Below are 21,947 nucleotides of genomic sequence, written 5' to 3'. Positions count from 1 at the left end.
TATGGAAGACACCATGTTCTTTTCCGATGCTTGAACATGAACACTCAATCTTCTGCATAACCTGGTTGAAGTAAAGTGCCCACTTTGCTCGTTGTCATCATTGCATAAATTCCTAATTGGCTTTTTCATATAGGGCTGGGAAGAAACTGTGGATGCTGCCATTGCTCACCTATTGAAGACATGCCTGTCGAAGAGTTCAAAGGAGCAGGCTTTGAACCTTAGCAGCCAACTGAACATGCCCAAAGACACGAGTCGACTGAAGAAACACATCACTCTGCTCTGTGATAGATTAGCCAAAGGTGTCCGTCTCTGCTTGAGTACTGATGCAGCAGCCCCACAGACCATAGTTATGCCAGGTAAGAGCTCTGTCTATGCTCCCTCCCTAAGCACAATTTTACTTTCTCTAAATTAAAGGAATGTGCCTGTGGTTGTATTTTGAGTTTAAGTTTCATATTAAAGTGATGGTAGCCAAGAAAATAACTTTCACATTTCCCCTCTGATATCCCAGGGTAAACACTTGATAAGTATTCTTGGGGTATTTGCTTGCTAGACATGTCTAGAGAGGTATGTCTTTTTTCTTCTCTCTTCTTTCAAATATATGATCCATTTTGTTTTGCTTCTAACCAATAAAAAGAGGATTAGAAAATAAATTTGTTTTTAAGGAAAAGTTTTACTAAATGTGATTTTGCGATACCATATTTCATGAATGTAAATAGCATGATGCAAAGAACTAATGTAATCCAGATGAGTCAGGTCACTGCTGCTGTTTGCTTGGACTGTGGTCATTGGAATAAGGGGATGAAACAAAGGGGAAGACCCAGGATCAAGAGCTGTGAGCAGGCTTTAGAGCTAAGGCACCTATTAGCCACAATGGAGAATGAGATCCAACCTTGCCCACAAATGGGTTGTCAGTGAGAGTCGTGGCATCTAGGTCTGCCCTTCCCACGGTTAGGGGTCTGAACAGTCAATGCATTGCACTTGGGTACCTTAGAAGCGGAAGTCCTACTTTCCTATTCTTAACCTCTCTGTGGCAGCATCAAGGAGTATGATACAAGTGAACTTGTGAAATATGGCAGTTGTAGCATCTGTTTCCTCCTAAAGCTAGGGCCAATGTTAGAGAAGTGGTGTGGTTTTCTCTTCTTTCTTCTAATATGCCTCTGTCTACTCCCTGCCCTCATGTTAATGCTCTTGTTGTTGCCTTCCTTTTTCCCTCAGTCAGCATTCCTAGAAGCAAAGTGGAATGCAAGCTAAATCTTAAAATGATAAACATGGAGACAGCATAGCATAATCTAATAAGCACAGACTCCAGAGGCAGACAGACCAGTGTTTGGATCCTGCCTCTATCCCTTACTACTTATATGACCCCGGGTATGTTACTTAACTTTCTAGACCCAGCTTCTCCCTCCAGAATGGAAAGATAATGTTTGCCTTGTTGCCAGGGCCTTATATGTTTGTAAAGCACCTAGCACAATGCTTGGAATAGAGCCACACTGACAAAACTATAGGTGTTAGTATTGTTATATGCCTGTCTGTTTACCTATCTATAATTATGTATGTAAGTTTATAATTTATGATATAACTTACTTATAATTTAAAATAATTTCTACTGCAAATTATACACACAGACACACACATATAATTCAGCCTCTAAATTTAGGAGTATGAAAGTAGCTGTTTTGGAGTCCAGGGAGTCTATATTCTACGATTGGAAATATTTTTTACCTTAACTACATGCAGAACTCAGCTTTACTCCAGAAGAATACTTATCTGGCCCTTTAGAATAGAAATACTTTTCCACCAACTGACAGTGCTGATATTGTTTGCCTTTATGTAGTCCCTCTTCATCTTGTCCTGGTAACATCCTCCTAACAAGTCCTCCACAAGTCTGTCTTCTGTCCACTGTTACAGGAATATTTTCCTAAGAAATAGATAGTAAGGCTTAATAAGATAGTGAATGAAAAGGCTTCACTATAATTGGCACTTAGTGTATGGCTCTCTCCCCACTGCCTGCCCACAGGAAAAACAAAGGAGGCTTGAGGGGAAAGGACAAGTATATGAAAGAGAAACTCTGAAGAGAGGTGGACAAGGCCTACCTCAGTGGCTGGTCCCCTGTCACTTCAGGCTATGACAGCCAGGGCATCTCTCTGCCTCTTTGGGAGCAGCCATTAGGGGTCCATTGGTCCTTTGCATGCTGTGGGCCTATGCTCCCTTAATCACAAATATTGATTATGGAACTTAAGTAGTTTTCATTTAAATGACTGAGCAGCTCAAAGACTTTGTTCGTATCTAGGACTCAGAAAATTTAAGCCTTCAATGCAAAAATTTTGAATGTGTGGAAGGAAGGGTCAGAGAAAGGGGAAGAGAAGAAGGAAGGGAGGGAGAAATAATTAAAAGGAAGAAAATGGAAAATGTGTTTGTTCATAGCTCTGTGAATGAGGCATGTGCCTTTCCTGCCTGTCTAGTTGAATTCTTTTCAGTGGGACATTGAGGCTGTGTGTTTATATCTCACTGTCATAGTCATCCTGTTTGCTTTTACCTATTGATGATCTACTTTGCAACTCTGAGGTCCAGTGACTATCCCTCCCCCTTGCCTTCACCTGATTAAGATTGTAAGTTTTATAAATTGTATCAGTGTGTCTTTATCATTGCCATGCTGCCTATAATACTTTTCCTCCTTAGAACTCAAAAATTTCACATACTTTATCCTTGTACTTAGTGCATTTTTGAGGTAGAAGACACATGTAGAATTATTGCTATTTTACAAATAGAAAATGGGCAGGAAAAGTGAAATATCTTGCCCAGAATTACATGGTTACTGGAAGGGTTAGGCCTAGAATCCAAATTTCCTAGCCCACTGTGCTTCCCTCTAGACCACACAGACCACGATGACACAAATGTAGTTCTACCAGAGCCTCCTCCTATGTAAGCTATTCTTGATCTAGCCTTCTTTTCACTTAAAGTGGCCTAGCAGTGTCAGTGGAAAAGGCCAAGAAATAGCTTCATATAGTCTATTTTCTATTAAAAATGAAAGGTTCATCATATATTTGCTTTGTGCTTAATTTTTATTTTTTCCCTAGTTGACACAATACCATTATCACAGAAATAATAAGAAATATCAGGAGTTACTTCTGCTTCCATTCTGTAATTGTAAAATTTACAATGCTAGTTTAGTTGTAATAGTTGTATCTGAATATGTGAAGATATGGTGGCATATTAGAAAGAAGTGGATTACTGACCACATAAGCGTTCAGGCATTTTCCACAGACCTGATCTTTTTTTAGGATCTGGATGAGAACTTAGAAATCATCTGGTCCACCTCCCTCACTTAACAGCTGAGGTAATGAAGGTCTGAGAAGGTGAAGTGACTAAGTGGTTAGTGTTAAATTGTGTAATTTTACATGTTCCCTATTGAATTGCAGATGAATACACATCTCTGAATAAGAACCCCTTGGTCTTTTCTAGCCTGTGACTTTACAAGCCCGGCACCTTGGATGTGCCCTCTCTTTGCTTCAGTGAAGGCCATGATGACAACATCTTCCCTGGGGTCCAGAGTTTGAAAGTCTCCTCCACATTCATCCTGCTTGCCTTTTTTAACTGTCTTATCAAGCTTTCTCTTAACCTTTTCTGGGCAAATTTTTTTATTGCAGAACCATCAAACTTCTGCTATTCATATCTTTCTGCTTGAGGATTATGGCTTATAGAGAACTCTCTTTCATTAATACTGTTTTTTGTTTTGTTTTGTTTTGTTTTGTTTTTCTAACCTCAGCTCTATCCATTTTAGTCCTAGAGAGTCAGAGGGCCACCAGAGTAGGTTTTTTTTTGGTTTTTTTACTTTCCTTTTTTTTTAACTCACTTATTCATATGTGCATACATTGTTTGGGCCATTTCTCCCCCGCCCCCTCCCTCTTTCCCCTACTCCAGAGTGGTGTTTTTTAAGAAAATGTAATGTGAATGCTTTAGTGGTATAGCTGGTCTTCTCATACACGTGATATATTTGCTTTGTCCCTTCAGGTGATTGAGGCCAAGAGGTTTGCCTTGGTTTGTTGGAGGATTCCTTTTATGACTTCAATGTCTAGGGCAATATTCTGATAATTCCAGTTATAACAAAGACTCAAATCTCTCAAGTACACATGTACCACTTAATGCATGCATAGGTGGGCCTAATTCATGATGTTTGAAGGTTAATCATTTTAACCTCATCATGGGAACTTTTTAAGTCATCTCTTTATGTTTTTTGTTTTCAACTTAATTGTATCTAGGTGATGTTTTGCCCACGAAGAAGTGGTATGGGTAAGTGATGCCTTCTCAACTTGCAGAGCAGGCAGAGCAAGCTGGGCAAAGAGAGAGGGCTTAAAAGACGGCTTGATTGGGTGCTATAGTGAATATTTCCTTCATGTGATCACATGAGTCAGAAGTTACAATGGGTCACAGCCTCAGCTGTGTTTTCTTTGGCACTGCCAGATATTTGGTCCAAAAGGAATCTGGGCGATGGTGGAGGAAGCAAAGAAAGTTTGATAAGTAAGATGAGCCTTTTCATGGATATGGATCAGAAACTGTATTATTTTGAGATGTGATATGGACCACCTAGGAATTAATATTTCAATGCATCTGTATTATATTAAATGAATGGGAGAAAATATAGAGTATAAATCTGAATTCAGAGTACAAATCTGAATAAGGTATTTAATTCTATCCTCTTGGATATATTTAAATCTCTCACTTTTTAGTAATTTACACTTGAGTTAATGACCTTTTTGCTTTTAGGATTTGATGTTGTTTTAAGGTACTTCCAAATGACCCATTTCAATGGAATTTAGATTAAATTCTCCATGGTCTCACTGAGATGCTTGATACAACACTTGGTGTTTGTGTTTATATTTGTCTGATTTAACTGTTGGACTGACACTATGAATTTTTATAAGTTTGAAAATTTTTTGTGAAGGGAATTTAGATAAATTCCACATAGGGAAGACTTTGGGAAAATTACTAAGTAACTTCTGAACCTGTTTTTCCTACAGAGAATACAACACTTTAACTGTACATTTAAAATAAGGGAAAAAAATGAGTTCCAAAATGGGGAAATACTAATGTGAAGTGAACTTTGACATCTGAAGTACACATGTTCCAAGGCTAGCTTGGCCTTTTACCTGTTTTATGATATGGAACACGTTTTTTAGCCTATCTAATTCTTTTTTTCCTCAGCTATAAATAGGAATAATGATGGTAGTTTATAATGGAATTGGCCAAATTAAATATAGTAGCACACAGAAAATGCTTAGCAAGTGCCTGATACAACAAATTCTTACTAAATGTGAGCTTACATTAATAAGAAATACTAACGTAAAATCCCAAAGGTACAAAGGAGAATTTATCAAAAGATTCTAGAGTTCAACTAGAAGATATTTGATTAGACAGGAAACTTATAAAAAGAATATAAAATTTTCTTTTAAGAATTTTATTATAAAACAGCAGTGAATGGCATTGTTACAATCATAAGAAAAGCTTAAACCAAATTAGAATCTTCAGAATTTATTAAAGTGTGTCAGGTTTGACTCTAATCCCTATCAGAAAAAGACTACCTGAAACTGACACCAACGTTTCATGGTATTGGGAAAATGAAATCGACCATGAAATGTTTAAGAAGGTAGTAAAAATAAAATTAACGGTAAGTCTATTTTATGTTATATTTGCCAAATTTTAGGTTATGCCTATTATAATAGGCATGTACTATTTTGGGAGACAACAAAGGAAGGATTGAGTGAAATTTCTATTTTGTTTGGGGCTCAAATTTGACTTTACAATCACCTTTATAAGCAGGGTACTCTTTAGGACAAAAAAAAGTTCCATGTTCTCATTTTCCTAGGGATCTCTCTTAATCCTTTGTTTTGCATTCATTTTCTTTAGAAACATCTGTTATGCAGTTTTCTTTTTGCATTATTACCAGGATTGACTGCCACATTTTCACCAGTCACTGCCTACTATGTGACAGGAACAGTTCCCATTAATACTTTATCTGCATTTGTAGTTTCCCTCAACAGCCAACTTATGTTGTATTGGCAGCAATTTCTAATAGTCAGTGAGGGACTAACTAGTAAAATGTTGATAGCATGCAGAGGTTATCTAGTGTTAAATGCAGAAGGATATTTGCATAGAGACTAATTTTTATAAGTGGTCGATTAGTCTTTGAGTGTTATGCTTTTGTATTATGCTTTTGCTTCTTTGACTACAGCAGCTGTTATAATTAAAACTTCGTTAAGTAGAAGGATCTGTCTCCCTTCCCCCAATTATATATGTAAGAATTGAGAGTATGAGAACCCTAACTCTGACCACAGCACTAAATAGCATTTCAGAGAAATGGAGAGAGGGCAAGATGAATTAGTATAAAATGGTGTTGGGAACTGGCCAACCATTTGGAGAAAAGAAATACATTCTAGCTCATACTGCATGTTCATACATTTCAGCCAAAAAGATTGTTTCTGTAACTCAGGAGGCAGAGATCAGGAGGATCGTGGTTTGAAGCCAGCCCGGGCAAATAGTTCACGAGCCCTTATCTTGAAAAAAAAACTCATCAAAAGAAGGGCTGGGAGAGTGGCTCAGGGTGTTGTCCCTGAGTTCAAACCCCAGTAACTAAAAAAAAAAAAAAGAAAAAGGGAAAAATCACAAAAGCACAGAAGAAATAGAGGTAGCTACACACATACAGAAGCAGGATAGGTTTTTCTGAATAAGTCAACAAAGACAAACAAAAAATCTGAGCTTCAGTCATATACTTCTCAAAATCTGGTCCAGAAGGGTAAAAACCAAGGTTTCTATTAGTGGCAGTTACCCCTGGGAGGTGGAGTTACAGGTATACTGTGGATCCCTTCTCTTACTTTTATACATTTTGTGCATATTTTCTACAAATATTGTGTATATTTTGTAAGAAGACATAGTGATAGAAAATACCAATAAGAAAATTATATCAGAAATGGTGGTAAGGAGACATCAAGAGCCAGTTTTCACAAATGAGGAAAATTAATTTTTTTCTCAAAAGGAAATGAGTATTAAAGGGCAATGGCAATGTGTTTGTGTGGCTTCTTTGTTTCTCAGTTCTGATAAACTAACACAAGGTTTCACAGGCTTGTCAGCTTGTTATGGATCCTGCCTCCTTCCCTTCTCTGCATCTCTGAGCATGGGCAAGGCATGCACGTTGCTCATCTCTGAGCAATGTTTTACCCGTCAATCTGGCAAACCCTTTGCCTAAGACCACTTTATGACTTCTAGGCATTTCACAAGGAGACCATTGCTTCCTTAGAGCATTCTCATTCCCTGGCTTCTTTCTTTAATATTGATAACTGTTCCTGTCCCATGGTTTTTAATCTTTGTGGCTTCTGTTTTCAAATTTTAATTTTATTTTTATTATCATATTATTGTTGTACTGGGTGTACATTGTAAAATTTACAAAAGTGCTTACAATATATCTTAATTAGATTTAGTCCCTCCATTGTTCTCCTTTATCCCCTTTCCCCCTTCTTAGAATAGTTTCAACAGGTCTCCTTTTTCCATTTTTCATACCTGAGTACACAATATTTCCACCACGTTCACCCTCCTTCACCCTTTTCTTACATCCTCTCCCTTCTCACTGGTTCCAAACCCCAGACAGGACCTGTTTTACCTTCCTGTTTAAGATAGATTTACAGGAAATTGCATTATGACATTTCCATGTATGTATGTGTTATAATCCTGAATTGGTTCATCTCCTCATTTGTCTTCTTTCTACCTTAGTCTCCTTCTTAAGGTGATTTCAACAGGTTTAAATATTCTGTATTCATTCTTCTATAGAAAGTACATCAACCATGTTCATCTTCTTTACTTCCTTCTTTTACTTCCCCTTTTTAGTGCCCTCTCCTTAGTGTGACCTGTTTTTCTTTCTTTCTTTTCTTCCCTTGGTCTCCGCTACCAGTCCCACTTTAGGGTACATACTCTATATATTTGTGTATATATATAAATATATATATTATTGCCTGTATTTGTATTGGGCCTGTATTCCACATATGAGGAAAAACATGTGGACTTTGACTTTCTGAACCTGGCTAACTTTACTTAAGATGACGTTCTCAGTTCTATCCATTTATCTGGAAATGACAAAATTTCATTCTTCTTTATGGCTGAAAAAAATTCCATTGTGTATAAATACCACATTTTCTTAATCCATTCATCAGTTATGAGGCATCTTGACTGTTTCTGTAACTTGGCTATTGTGTGTACAATAAACATGTATATGTACAGGTGTCTTTGTTGTAACCTGACTTAAATTCCTTTGGGTACATCCCTAGGAGTGGTATTGCTGGATAATATGGCAGTTCTATTTTTACTTTTTGAAGAGGCTCCATAATGTTTTCTTTTTTTAAAATTTTTATTGTTTTATTATTCATATGTGCATACAATGCTTGGGTCATTTCTCCCCCATGCCCCCACCCCCTCCCTTACCACCCACACCACCCCCTCCCTCTCCCCCCTACCCCCTCGATGCCAGGCAGAAACTATTTGCCCTTGTCTCTAATTTTGTTGAAGAGAGAGTATAAGCAATAATAGGAAGGAACAATGGTTTTTGCTAGTTGAGATAAGGATAGCTATACAGGGAGTTGACTCACATTAATTTCCTGTGCGTACGTGTTACCTTCTAGGTTAATTCTTTTTTAACTAACCTTTTCTCTAGTTCCTGGTCCCCTTCTCCTGTTGGCCTCAGTTGCTTTTAAGGTATCTGCTTTAGTTTCTCTGCGTTGAGGGCAACAAATGCTAGCTAATTTTTAGGTGTCTTACCTATCCTCACCTCTCCCTTGTATGCTCTTGCTTTTATCATGTGCTCAAAGTCCATTCCACTTGTTATGTTTGCCCTTGATCTAATCTCCGCATATGAGGGAGAACATGCGATTTTTGGTCTTTTGAGCCAGGCTAACCTCACTCAGAATGATGTTCTTCAATTCCATCCATTTACCAGTGAATGATAACATTTCGTTCTTCTTCATGGCTGCATAAAATTCCATTGTGTATAAATACCACATTTTCTTGATCCATTCATCAGTAGTGGGGCATCTGGGCTGTTTCCATAACTTGGCTATTGTGCATAGTGCTGCAATAAACATGGGTGTGCAGGTGCCTCTGGAGTAACCTGTGTCACAGTCTTTTGGGTATATCCCCAAGAGTGGTATTGCTGGATCATTGGAAGATCAATGTTTAGCGTTTTAAGTAGCCTCCAAATTTTTTTCCAGAGTGGTTGTACTAGTTTACATTCCCACCAACAGTGTATGAGGGTTCCTTTTTCCCCGCATCCTTGCCAACACCTGTTGTTCATGGTGTTGCTAGTGATGGCTATTCTAACAGGGGTGAGGTGGAATCATAGTGTGGTTTTAATTTGCATTTCCTTATTGCTAGAGATGGTGAGCATTTTTTCATGTGTTTTTTGGCCATTTGAATTTCTTTTGAGAAAGTTCTGTTTAGTTCACTTGCCCATTTCTTTATAGGTTCATTACTTTTAGGAGAATTTAGTTTTTTAAGTTCCCTATATATTCTGGTTATCAGTCCTTTGATGCATAGCTGGCAAGTATTTTCTCCCACTCCGTGTGTGGTCTCTTTAGTTTAGAGACCATTTATTTTGATGAACAGAAGCTTTTTAGTTTTATGAAGTCCCATTTATCTATGCTATCTCTTAGTTGCTGTGCTGCTGGGGTTCCACTGAGAAAGTTCTTCCCTATACCTACTTATTCCAGAGTATGTCCTACTCTTTCCTGTATCAACTTTAGAGTTTGTGGTCTGATATTAAGATCCTTGATCCATTTTGAGTTAAATTTGGTATACAGTGATATACATGGATCTAGTTTCAGTTTTTTGCAGACGGCTAACCAGTTTTCCCAGCAGTTTTTGTTGAAGAGGCTGCTTATGTTTCCACACAAATTTAACAGTAGCTTTTTCAATCTCTTTAATGAATGTCATTGGAATTTTGATGGGAATTGCATTAAACATGTAGATTACTTTTGGGAGTATAGACATTTTTACTATGTTGATTCTACCAATCCATGAGCATGGGAGATCTCTCCACTCTCTATAGTCTTCCTCAATCTCTTTCTTCAGAAGTTATAGTTTTCCTTGTAGAGGTTGTTCACATCTTTTGTTAGGTTTACACCTAGGTATTTGATTTTTTTTGAGGTTATTGTAAATGGAATTGTTTTCATATATTCTTTTTCAGTTTGTTCATTATTAGTGTATAGAAATGCTAATGATTTTTCTATGTGGATTTTATATCCTGCTACCTCGCTATAGCTATTGATGGTGTCTAGGAGCTTCTGAGTAGCGTTTTTTGGATGAGTAGCGTTTTTTGGATCTTTAAGGTATAGGTTCATGTCGTCTGCAAATAGGGATATTTTGACAGTTTCTTTACCTATTTGTATTCCTATTATTCCTTCTTCTTGCCTAATTGCTCTGGCTAGGAATTCCAGCACTATGTTGAATAGGAGTGGAGATAGTGGGCATCCTTGTCTGGTTCCTGATTTTAGAGGGAATGGTTTCAGTTTTTCTTCATTAGGTATAATGCTGGCTGTAGGTTTGTCATGTATAGCTTTTATAATGTTGAGGTAATTTCCTTCTATTCCTAGTTTTCTTAGAACTTTTAATCATGAAATGGTGTTGGATCTTATCAAAGGCTTTTTCTGCATGTATTGAGATGATCAAGTGGTTTTTGTCTTTGTTTCTGTTAATGTGGTTTATTATGTTTATTGATTTTCGTATGTTGAACCACCCCTGGATTCCTGGGATGAAGCCTACTTGGTCGTGGTGAATAATCTTTTTGATGTGTTGTTGAATTCAGTTTGCCTTTATTTTGTTGAGGATTTTTGCATCAATGTTCATTAAAGAGATTGGCCTAAAGTTCTCCTTTTTGGAGGTGTCTTTGCCTGGTTTTGGGATAAGTGTAATAGTGGCTTCATAAAATGTGTTAGGCAGTTTTCCTTCCCTTTATGTTTCGTGGAACAGTTTACGGAGAGTTGGTATCAGTTCCTCTTTAAAGGTCTGATAGAATTCAGCAGAGAATCCATCAGGCCCTGGACTTTTCTTTTTTGGGAGACTCTTGATTGCTGGTTCAATTTCATTTTGTGTTATAGATCTATTAGGTGATCAATTTCCTCTTGGTTCACTTTGGATGATCATATGTGTCTAGAAATCTGTCCATTTCTTTAAGATTTTCTAATTTACTTGAATATAGGTTCTCGAAGTAGTCTCTGATGATTTCCTGGACTTCCATGGTGTTTGTTGTTATCTCCCCTTTTGCATTCCTGATTTTACTGATTTGGGTTTTTTCTCTCCTCATTTTAGTCAGGTTTGCCAGGGATCTATCGATCTTGTTTATTTTTTCAAAGAACCAACTTTTTGTTTCATTAATTCTTTGTATGGTTTTTTTTGCTTTCTATTTCATTGATTTCAGCTCTTATTTTTATTATTTCTCTTCTATTTATTTTGGGATTTGCTTGTTCTTGTTTTTCTAGGAGTTTGAGATGTATCATTAGGTCATTGATTTGGGATCGTTCAGTCTTTTTAATATATGTGCTCATATCTGTAAACTTTCCTCTCAGGACTGCCTTTGCTTTGTCCCATAGGTTCTGGTAGGTTGTGTTTTCATTTTCATTGACTTCCAGAACTTTTTAATTCCCTCTTTTATTTCATCAGTGATCCATTGTTCATTAAGTAATGGGTTATTTAGTTTCCAGCTGTTTGCATGTTTTTTGTCTTTACTTTTGTTGTTGAGTTCTAGTTTTATTGCACTGTGATCAGATAGTATGCACAGTATAATTTCTATTTTCTCATATTTGCTGAGGCTTGCTTTGCGCCCTAGGATATGATCTATCTTGGAGAAGGTTCCATGGGCTGTTGAGAAGAATGTATATTGTGTAGAACTTGGATGAAATGTTCTGTAGACATTAAGTAGGCCCATTGGATCTATTGTATATTTTAGGTTTTGGATTTCTTTATTGACTTTTTGTTTGAATGACCTATCTATTAATGATAATGGGGTGTTAACGTCTCCCACAACCACTGTGTTGGAGTTAATATATGCTTTTAGGTCTTTCAGGGTATGTTTGATGAAATTGGGTGCGTTGACATTGGGTGCATACAGGTTGATTATTATATCCTTTTGGTCTATTTCCCCTTTCATTAGTATGGAATGTCCTTCTTTATCTCTTTTGATCAATGTAGGTTTGACGTCTACTTTGTCAGAGATAAGTATTGCTACTCCTGCCTGTTTTCGGGGGCCATGGCTTTGTAAATCTTCTTCAGCCTTTCATCCTAAGCCTATGCTTATTTCTGTCGGTAAGATGGGTCTCCTGTAAGCAACAAATTGTTGGATCTTCCTTTTTAATCCATTTTGTCAAGCGGTGCCTTTTGATGGGTGAATTAAGTCCGTTAACATTAAGTGTTAGTACTGATGGGTATGTGGTGATTTCTGTCATTTAGTTATCTTAGTTGTTTGAAGGTTTGATTGTGTGTACCTAAGTTGACCTTACTCTCTACTTTCTTGCTTTTTCTTTTCCTGTAGTTTGGTGCTGCCTGTCCTTTCATGGTTATATTGGGTTTCACTTTCTTTGTGCAGAATCCCTTGAAGAATCTTTTTGAATGGTGGCTTTGTGGTCACGTATTGTTTTAGTTTCTGCTTATCATGGAAGACTTGTATTGCTCCATCTATTTTGAATGATAGTTTTGCTGGGTAGAGTATCCTTGGGTTGAAGTTATTTTCATTCAGTGGCTGGAAGATCTCACCCCACGCTTTTCTTGCTTTTAATGTTTCTGTTGAGAAGTCTACTGTGATTTTGATGGGTTTACCTTTGTATGTTATTTGTTTTTTCTCTCTTACAGCCTTCGATATTCTTTCCCTATTTTCTGTACTTGTTGTTTTAATGATGATATGTCATGGGGTAGTTCTATTTTGATCTGGTCTATTTGATGTCCTGGAGGCCTCTTGCATCTGTATGGGAATAACTTTCTCTAGATTTGGGAAATTTTCTGTTATTTTGTTGAATGTATTACACATTCCCTTCGCTTGCACCTCTTCTCCTTCTTCGATGTCCATGATTCTCAAGTTTGGTCTTTTGATGGGAGTTGGTGAGTTCTTGCATTTTGTTTTCACAGGTCTTGAGTTGTTGAACTAATAGTTCTTCAGTTTTTCCTTTAATTACCATTTCATTTTCTTGTTCTGAGATTTTGTCTTCTGTTTCTTCTATTCTGCTGGATTGGCCTTCCGTTTTGTTTTGCAGTTCTGTTTCGTTCTTTTTTCTGAGGTTTTCCATATCCTGGGTTGTTTCCTCTTTAATGTTGTCTATTTGTCCTGAGTTCATTTATCTCCTTATTAATCATGTTCTCTGTTTCACTTTGGTGTTTATACAGTGCTTCTATGGTTTCTTTTATTTCTTCTTTTGCTTTTTCAAATTTTCTATTTTTGTTGTCTTAGAATTTCTTGAATGTCTCCTGTACATTTTGGTTGACCATATCCAGCATCATCTCTAAAGTTCTCATTGAGTACCTGTAGTATGTCTTCTTTTAAATTATTCTTGCGTTCTTTGGCATAGTTTATCTTCATTTTGTTGGAGTCTAGATCTGAGTATCTGTTTTCTTCATTTCCCTCTGGTTCCTGTACTAATTTTTTGCTGTGGGGAAACTGATTTCTCTGTTTTTTCTGTCTTCCCCTCATTACCCTTGGTGTTGTTATTGTCCCTGTACTGTGTGCAATTAAGTATTTCCTGACTTGTAATAATAGCACTAGTGATATTTAGAATGGAAAGGGGAGAGGGGATGGAAAGCTAAGAAGTTAAAGGAAAAGGAAAAAACAAATAATCAAGTAGAAAAAAAACAAAACAAAGAAACAAAGAAAAAAGTTTCAAAGATATAAACAGGGAGAGACAGTTTACTAATCAACTGTAAGCTGAAAAGGCATTAGAGAGACAGAGGATTTAAAATAAAAAATAGAAAGGGTAAAGATAAGAATAAAAATTTAAAAAATAAGTGAATGAAAGAAAAAATATATATATATATTAAATAAAATAAAACAAAATAAAATAAAAAATAAAAACCTCCAAGTTCAAATGCAATGAAATTTCAGCCTTAATAATTTTGGTGTTCGTCCCTCAGCCTGCAATCCTGGAGATAGTGCCTCAGATGTTGTTCTGTAGTTTTCTCATCAAAGGGGACACGTAAAGTAGAACAAAACTGCACACATAAAAAAAAAATAGCCCACCATGTGTCCCAAGTTCAAACACCATACAGTTTTAGTAAGTTTTTCAGCATGCAGGTTTAGTTCAGTTGTTTTTTCATGAAAGGCAGGGAGAGAGAAAAAAAAAAGAGTCTGGAGACAGGTCTGTGAGTGGCTATCTGCAGCTGTGGCTTTCCTGTCCGCTGCTGTCATCCTGCTGTTGCTGGAGGCGTTATTTATGCAGATCTCTGGGGTGAGCTTAGCACTCACTGGCCCCACAGGCTTTGTTTACTCAGAGTCCTGTGTGCAAGCTGCTGCTACAAGCTTTCTCCTTTCCAAGCACACTGGTGGAGGTGACACTGCACCTGCTTTCTCAGGCCTGCCTGTTTTTTTACAGTTCACGTGGGAAGTGGGTCTTCTCCCCTCTCCTGTGTAGTTTACCTCCCACCGCTGCTTTTACAAGCTTTCCTGCTCCTGATTGCTGGGTGGTGCTGCTGCTCCTTCTGGCCGGCATGTTTGTTTACAGCTCACGTGGGAGGTGGGTCTTCCCCCCTCTCCTGTGGAGTTTTCCTCCCTCCACCACTCTCACAAGCTTTCTCGCTCCTGGTTGCTTGGCACCCGCCCGGATCCCACTGGAGCCTCTCCAGCCAGGCCCGGTTTGTTTACAGTTCCGGGAAGGACTCCCTCCGCGCCTCTTCAGAGCTCAGGGTGCCCCACCCTATTTACCATGTGTCTTTATTGTTCTTATTGCTTATTACTCAGTTTCTCTTTTTTTCCCCCGGGTGGGGGTTGGTGTGTCCAGGGGGCTATGCTGCTCTGGTCCAGGGTTGTCTGTGGAAGTATTGCGTACCGCTTAGCTCACCTTGTCAGTGTCTTCCCAAGCCATCTGGGCGCGGGCAACTGGTGGCCTGGGGGCCCTCCTGGTTTCTCCGTTTAACATGAAGTGGAGATTCTCTGCGCAGGCTGGCCTCAAACGGTGATCCTCCTGATCTCGACCTCTAGAGCAGTTAGGATTGTAGGTGTGAACCACCAGTGCCTGGCTCTTACCGTACATTTTTAAACTTTTTATTTTGAAATAATTATAGTGTCATAGGGAGATATAAAAATACTACACAGAGTCCTGTGTGTCCTTTATCTATTTCCTGTAATGGTTACATCTTATATAACTATAGTACGGTGTCAATACTGGGTCTACCATATATTTTTGGAATGAATCAGTGAAGGTTTTTAGAAAGAGGATAAACCCTGAAGAAAGTTTTAGCTTTCTGGAAAGGATGGTGGCAGATACTGTAGATGGAGTTAGTGGTCTGAACAAGATCCGAGTCTGTAGGTAAGCTGGTCACAGTTCCGATTAGAAGGTCAGTTGGCAGGTCAGTAAGCAGCAGAGGATATACAAACCTTAAGAGACTGGACAATAGAGGTACAGAATGATGTGTGTTGTAGTAGGAGCTACAGTAAGTCTGTGAGTTTAAGTGACCTGCAGAAGCAGTGTTTTAGAAATACTAATGTGATGGGGATATTCAGGATGGAGGGAAGTATGAAAAATAAGGAATAATGTGGATAGTCCACCCAATGTTTTAGAACTGCTAATGGAATGGGCTGAGGTGGTGAGTGAATTTTGTTTGTATGGATAATGTGCTTCATTTCAATCACAATGGGTTTGAGATCATAAAGATGCATCCAAGAAAGGATCTCTATCAACATCTGTATCTGAGATCACTTTAGCCAAGGGTGAGATTGTAGCTAGGCAACTAGATTCTGATATCCTCAGGTCAGAGGTTATCATTTCTACCTTGCAACTGACAGAACTCTATGAGGAAATGAAACCATGGACTGTGAGGAGCCTAGAATTTGAGATTTAGCTACAGAGCTATCTTTGGGGACAAGAAGACACTACAGAGAGGTGAATTTCAAGGGTGTCAGTACTATTGAAGACCATAGAAGGTCAGGAAGAATCTGTCTGTTAGCTGTTGGTTTTTTGGGTTTTTTGGGGGGAGGGGTAACTGGGATTTGAACTCAGGGCCTCATGCTTATTAGACAGGTGCTCTACCACTTGAGCCACTCCACTGGGGAGGAAGAATCTATCTGAAAGGGGAAGAAACAGTATAGGAAGGCTAGTGGATGAGAAAGTAAGCTATTGTTGGGAGTTTTGATTTCTTCGCTTTACAAAACACATTTGAGACATTTTAAGGTCAGGTGGTATAGCAAGGTAAGAGTGCTAAAATCCAGTGTTTATGTGACATGGGAAGTCTTGGGGAAGCAGAAGGAATAATCAAGAAAATAGGCAGGCGTTTGAAAAGAGAAAAAGTGAGAACCTGATATATGTTGGGGATATGTGGATGTTTAAAAAGAGGAAAGTGTAATGAAATCCAGACACAGGCATTAGAGAAGTAAAGTTTTATAATAATTTGTGAAAGAACAAGAAGGAGTGAATTGTGAGGTGATAAGTTAAAGTTGATTTAAATAACCACTGTAGAAAGGACAAGCTGCTTATTGTTTTGGAAGCACAGCTTTATCACTTAAAAAAATGAGATAATACCTCCTTGTTTTGAAAGACCATTATTTCAAAAATCAAATTAAATCAACTAAGTAAAGGAAGTATTCACTTATGAATAGGATGCACATTCTTACCCATTGTAATGGAGTGCATCTTGAGATGAACCGAAGATTAGTGAAAGAATATTTAGAATCTAGGATTAGAGCTGGATTTGACAGGAGAAGCAATTAGGAGGAACTGTAGGAGAAGGTCTACCATCAAAGACCTAATAGAATAACATTCTTTCTGTGTGTACTTAGCAAATACTTGTTGATAGACACATTGGCCAGTAACTAATTACAACGTGATGTCCAAAGACCAGCTTCTTGGAAGTAAGGTTATTAATACAGGAATAGAATACCAGGGGAGTTTAAGGAATTTCCTTCCCACAGCTGTTTATACTAATGTGACTACTCAACAGTCTAAAGAAAATTTGGGAAAAACCCTGCCTAAAAACAGGGGGATAAATTAAATGAGTTTTAAAGAACAGCACCATTCCTATTTATTTACTCATGTCATATGATCCTATAGGGTCATATGGACAAATCTGTAAAATGCCCAGTTTTACTCTCACCCAGCTATAAATGTAAGTTATCTTTTTTTTTGGCCTACTCTCATATGAAATATTACAATGGCAACCCTAGCTCTGTGCAATTTTCAGTGTTCTTAAAATTGTATAACTTAGACAAAAAAAAGAGTACCTTGATCACACTGGAGTATCCCTCAGGAAGATAGTTATCTTTAAGGCTTTGTAACATATCAAAAATAACTTTCCTCACATTTCTACTTACTTTTGGGCTTCTTTGTTTTCAAATATGGAAATAAAATATTTGACATTTATTCCAACAGTTGCTGGCAATATAAGCAAAATTATGAAGGGATTTCTACTGATTAACTATAAGCATGTAACTTTTTTTCTTATTTTCTTCTCCTTAACTCTTTTTTTATTGTTTTATTATTCATATGTACATACAAGGCTTGGGTCATTTCTCCCCCCCTGCCCCCACCCCCTCCCTTACCACCCACTCTGCCCCCTCCCTCTTCACCCCACCCCATCAATACCCAGCATAAACTATTTTGCCCTTATCTCTAATTTTGTTGAAGAGAGAGTATAAGCAATAATAGGAAGGAACAAGTGTTCCTGGTTAAGATAAGGATAGCTATACAGGGTGTTGACTCACATTAATTTCCTTTGCATGTGTATTACCTTCTAGGTTAATTCTTTTTTAACTAACCTTTTCTCTAGTTCCTTGTCCCCTTTTCCTATTGGCCTCAGTTGCTTTTAAGGTATCTGCTTTAGTTTCTCTGTGTTAAGGGCAACAAATGCTAGCTAATTTTTTAGGTGTCTTATCTATCCTCACCCCTCCCTTGTGTGCTCTGGCTTTTATCATGTGCTCAAAGTCCAATCCCATTGTTGTGTTTGCCCTTGATCTAATCTCCGCATATGAGGGAGAACATACGATTTTTGGTCTTTTGGGCCAGGCTAACCTCACTCAGAATGATGTTCTCCAATGCTATCCATTTACCAGCGAATGATAACATTTCGTTCTTCTTCATGGCTGCATAAAATTCCATTGTGTATAGATACCACATTTTCTTAATCCATTCGTCAGTGGTGGGGCATCTTGGCTGTTTCCATAACTTGGCTATTGTGAATAGTGCTGCAATAAACATGGGTGTGCAGGTGCCTCTGGAGTAACCTGTGTCACAGTCTTTTGGGTATATCCCCAAGAGTGGTATTGCTAGATCAAATGGTAGATCAATGTTTAGCGTTTTAAGTAGCCTCCAAATTTTTTTCCAGAGTGGTTGTACTAGTTTACATTCCCACCAACAGTGTAAGAGGGTTCCTTTTTCCCCCGCATCCTCGCCAACACCTGTTGTTGGTGGTGTTGCTAATGATGGCTATTCTAACAGGGATGAGGTGGAATCTTAGTATGGTTTTATTTTGCATTTCCTTTATTGCTAGAGATGGTGAGAATTTTTTCATGTGTTTTCTGGCCATTTGAATTTCTTCTTTTGAGAAAGTTGTTCTGTTTAGTTCATTTGCCCATTTCTTTATTGGTTCATTAGTTTTGGGAGAATTTAGTTTTTTAAGTTCCCTGTATATTCTGGTTATCAGTCCTTTGTCTGATGTATAATTGGCAAATATTTTCTCCCACTCTGTGGGTGTTCTCTTCAGTTTAGAGACCACTTCTTTTGATGAACAGAAGCTTTTTAGTTTTATGAGGTCCCATTTATCTATGCTATCTCTTAGTTGCAGTGCTGCTGGGGTTCCACTGAGAAAGTTCTTCCCTATACCTACTAACTCCAGAGTATTTCCTACTCTTTCCTGTATCAACTTTAGAGTTTGTGGTCTGATATTAAGATCCTTGATCCATTTTGAGTTAAATTTGGTATATGGTGATATACATGGATCTAGTTTCAGTTTTTTGCAGACGGCTAACCAGTTTTCCCAGCAGTTTTTGTTGAAGAGGCTGCTATTTCTCCATTGTATATTTTTAGCTCCTTTGTCAAAGACAAGTTGGTTATAGTTGTGCGGCTTCATATATCTGGGTCCTCTGTTCTGTTCCACTGGTCTTCATGTCTGTTTTTGTGCCAGTACCATGCTGTTTTTATTGTTATTGCTTTGTTATATAGTTTGAAGTCAGGTATCGTGATACCTCCAGCATTGTTCTTTTGACTGAGTATTGCCTTGGCTATTCGTGGCCTCTTGTGTTTCCATATAAATTTCACGATAGATGTTTCAATCTCTTTAATGATGTCATTGGAATTTTGATGGGAATTGCATTAAACATGTAGATTACTTTTGGGAGTATAGACATTTTTACTATGTTGATTCTACCAATCCATGAGCATGGGAGATCTCTCCACTTTCAATAGTCTTCCTCAATCTCTTTCTTCAGAAGTTTATAGTTTTCCTTGTAGAGGTTGTTCACATCTTTTGTTAGGTTACACCTAGGTATTTGATTTTTTTTGAGGCTATTGTAAATGGAATTGTTTTCATATATTCTTTTTCAGTTTGCTCATTGTTAGTGTATAGAAATGCTAATGTTTTTTCTATGTTGATTTTATATCCTGCTACCTTGCTGTAGCTATTGATGATGTCTAGAAGCTTCTGAGTTGAGTTTTTTGGGTCTTTAAGGTATAGGATCATGTCGTCTGGAAATAGGGATATTTTGACAGTTTCTTTACCTATTTGTATTCCTTTTATTCCTTCTTCTTGCCTAATTGCTCTGGCTAGGAATTCCAGTACTATGTTGAATAGGAGTGGAGATGGTGGGCATCCTTGTCTGGTTCCTGATTTTAGAGGGAATGGTTTCAGTTTTTCTCCATTAAGAATAATACTGGCTGTAAGTTTGTCATATATAGCTTTTATAATGTTGAGTTACTTTCCTTCTATTCCTAATTTTCTTAGAGCTTTTATCATGAAATGATGTTGGATCTTATCAAAGGCTTTTTCTGCATGTATTGAGATGATCAAGTGGTTTTTGTCTTTGCTTCTGTTAATGTGGTTTATTATGTTTATTGATTTTCGTATGTTGAACCACCCCTGCATCCCTGGGATGAAGCCTACTTGGTCATGTCTCCTTAACTCTTAACTCCAACTTTTGCTACATCAGAGGATCTATCTTTGATAGTCAAGGATGTAGGTTCACCTCAAACTTACAATAAATAGACTTACTGTTTTCTTCCCTTTACCTTATTCTCACAATTTCTTTAATCTCTCTGAGGAATTTGACTTTCAACAATAAGGTGAATCTGTCTCTCCACCTTCACTGTAAATTCATGAATATTATTAAAGTTGTACTATATTTTTCATTTTCCTTTAGACTTTTAGGATGACTGGATAATGTATTTTTATTGCTTAAAAGCAGTTCATCAACTAGTTACTTATGTGACACAGTCATTAGACTTATTTTCTATTTTCACTTACACATGTTAAATATGTGAAATAGGAAAAGTTATTGATGGGGTATACATAATCAATATGGGGTAGACCAAACAATGTGGCCATTCCTATGGTCACATTTAATTCTGGTCAATACAACTGGTTATTCTACTTGTAACCCTGCTCAATCATGAACAAAGATGACTGTCTTTCATGTTGAAAGAAGCCAGGTCCATGCTGCACTCTTACAATGCCTTTTCTTAATACACTTAAAATAACATTGTAATTTGTTTATTTCAATACGTTGTTGGACTAGTCATACCCTTATGAACTATGTACAGTGTGGATAACAATTATTCTCATTTTGGGTGGTTCTCAGTGCATATAAATACCCTGTTCTAAGAAGCAAACATCTTTTGTTGTGTTCCTCTCTACAATATATCTTTTTTATTTAGCTTTTTATTTTTAATGTTTAATTTTTATTTAAAAACATTTTGGTTAGCCAGAATTTTTGTATCCCTTTTAAGTCTGTTTTCTGAGCCATCCGACAAGGTCATGTGGAAAATGTTACCAAGAAACAGTGATGTCATTCTCTAGCTTTCAGAAGCCATGATTTATGCTAATACCAGTAGAATGGTTTTTATTTAGTACAGGTGCTTACATGTTGGTTGCACTAAGCTATTTTCGGCATTTGTTAAAAATAATCTTGGATGTGACTACAATTGTAAATAAGCAAGTATACTGTCCTCATGAGCACCATGGCAAGGCATGCCAAGCTCCCCAATACTACCACTATAGTTCTAAGCAAAGGCAGTAGCAGGTTGTAAAGGCTCAGGTGCAGAAGTCTGACAGGGTTTCAGTGCTTACAAAACACAGAGCCTTTAGTCAGTTAAGTGACTGTGTACTTGTACAAATAACTTGCCTGATGTTTTAGCCTTTTTTAAGAGATAAAGCTTTCACTTCAACATAATATAAATACCAGCCTGTGATAATTTTTTAAACTTAATGTGTTTAGTCATACAAAAAGCTATAAGTTATATATGTTATTCCTTATTTCCATTGAAAATCATATCATATTCCAAGCCAAGACTGAGACCCCAGGGTGAAATTCAGTGAGTGCTTACTGTGTCATAGACATGGTTCTAGGTATAGGGGCACACTGGTGAACCAAACACAACTCCTGCCCTCATGCTGCCTGCATTCTGGCAGGGGTGGGGGCTCGATATATATGCAAACAATTTTCTGACAGTGAAATGCAGAAAAATAAATCAAGAGGAGGGTAACCGTTTCTGGGTATGAACCATTTGTGCCTA

General features: G+C 37.5%; 1 protein-coding gene across 11 annotated transcripts in view; it reads left to right on the top strand.

The window, feature by feature from the left end:
• Bbs9 (Bardet-Biedl syndrome 9) overlaps positions 1-21,947 on the top strand; it is a 481,139-nt gene that overhangs the window by 399,024 nt on the left and 60,168 nt on the right. For all 11 annotated transcript variants that reach the window (XM_074065326.1, XM_074065324.1, XM_074065323.1 and 8 more), the window contains one exon: positions 134-356. In XM_074065326.1, the coding sequence (XP_073921427.1) occupies positions 134-356 (223 nt within the window). The remainder of the gene's footprint in view (positions 1-133; positions 357-21,947) is intronic.

The sequence above is a fragment of the Castor canadensis genome, chromosome 2, assembly GCF_047511655.1.
Source record: "Castor canadensis chromosome 2, mCasCan1.hap1v2, whole genome shotgun sequence".
Taxonomy (NCBI): domain Eukaryota; kingdom Metazoa; phylum Chordata; class Mammalia; order Rodentia; family Castoridae; genus Castor; species Castor canadensis.
Note: the sequence above shows the minus strand (reverse complement) of the source record. Positions and strands in the feature narration are given on the sequence as shown.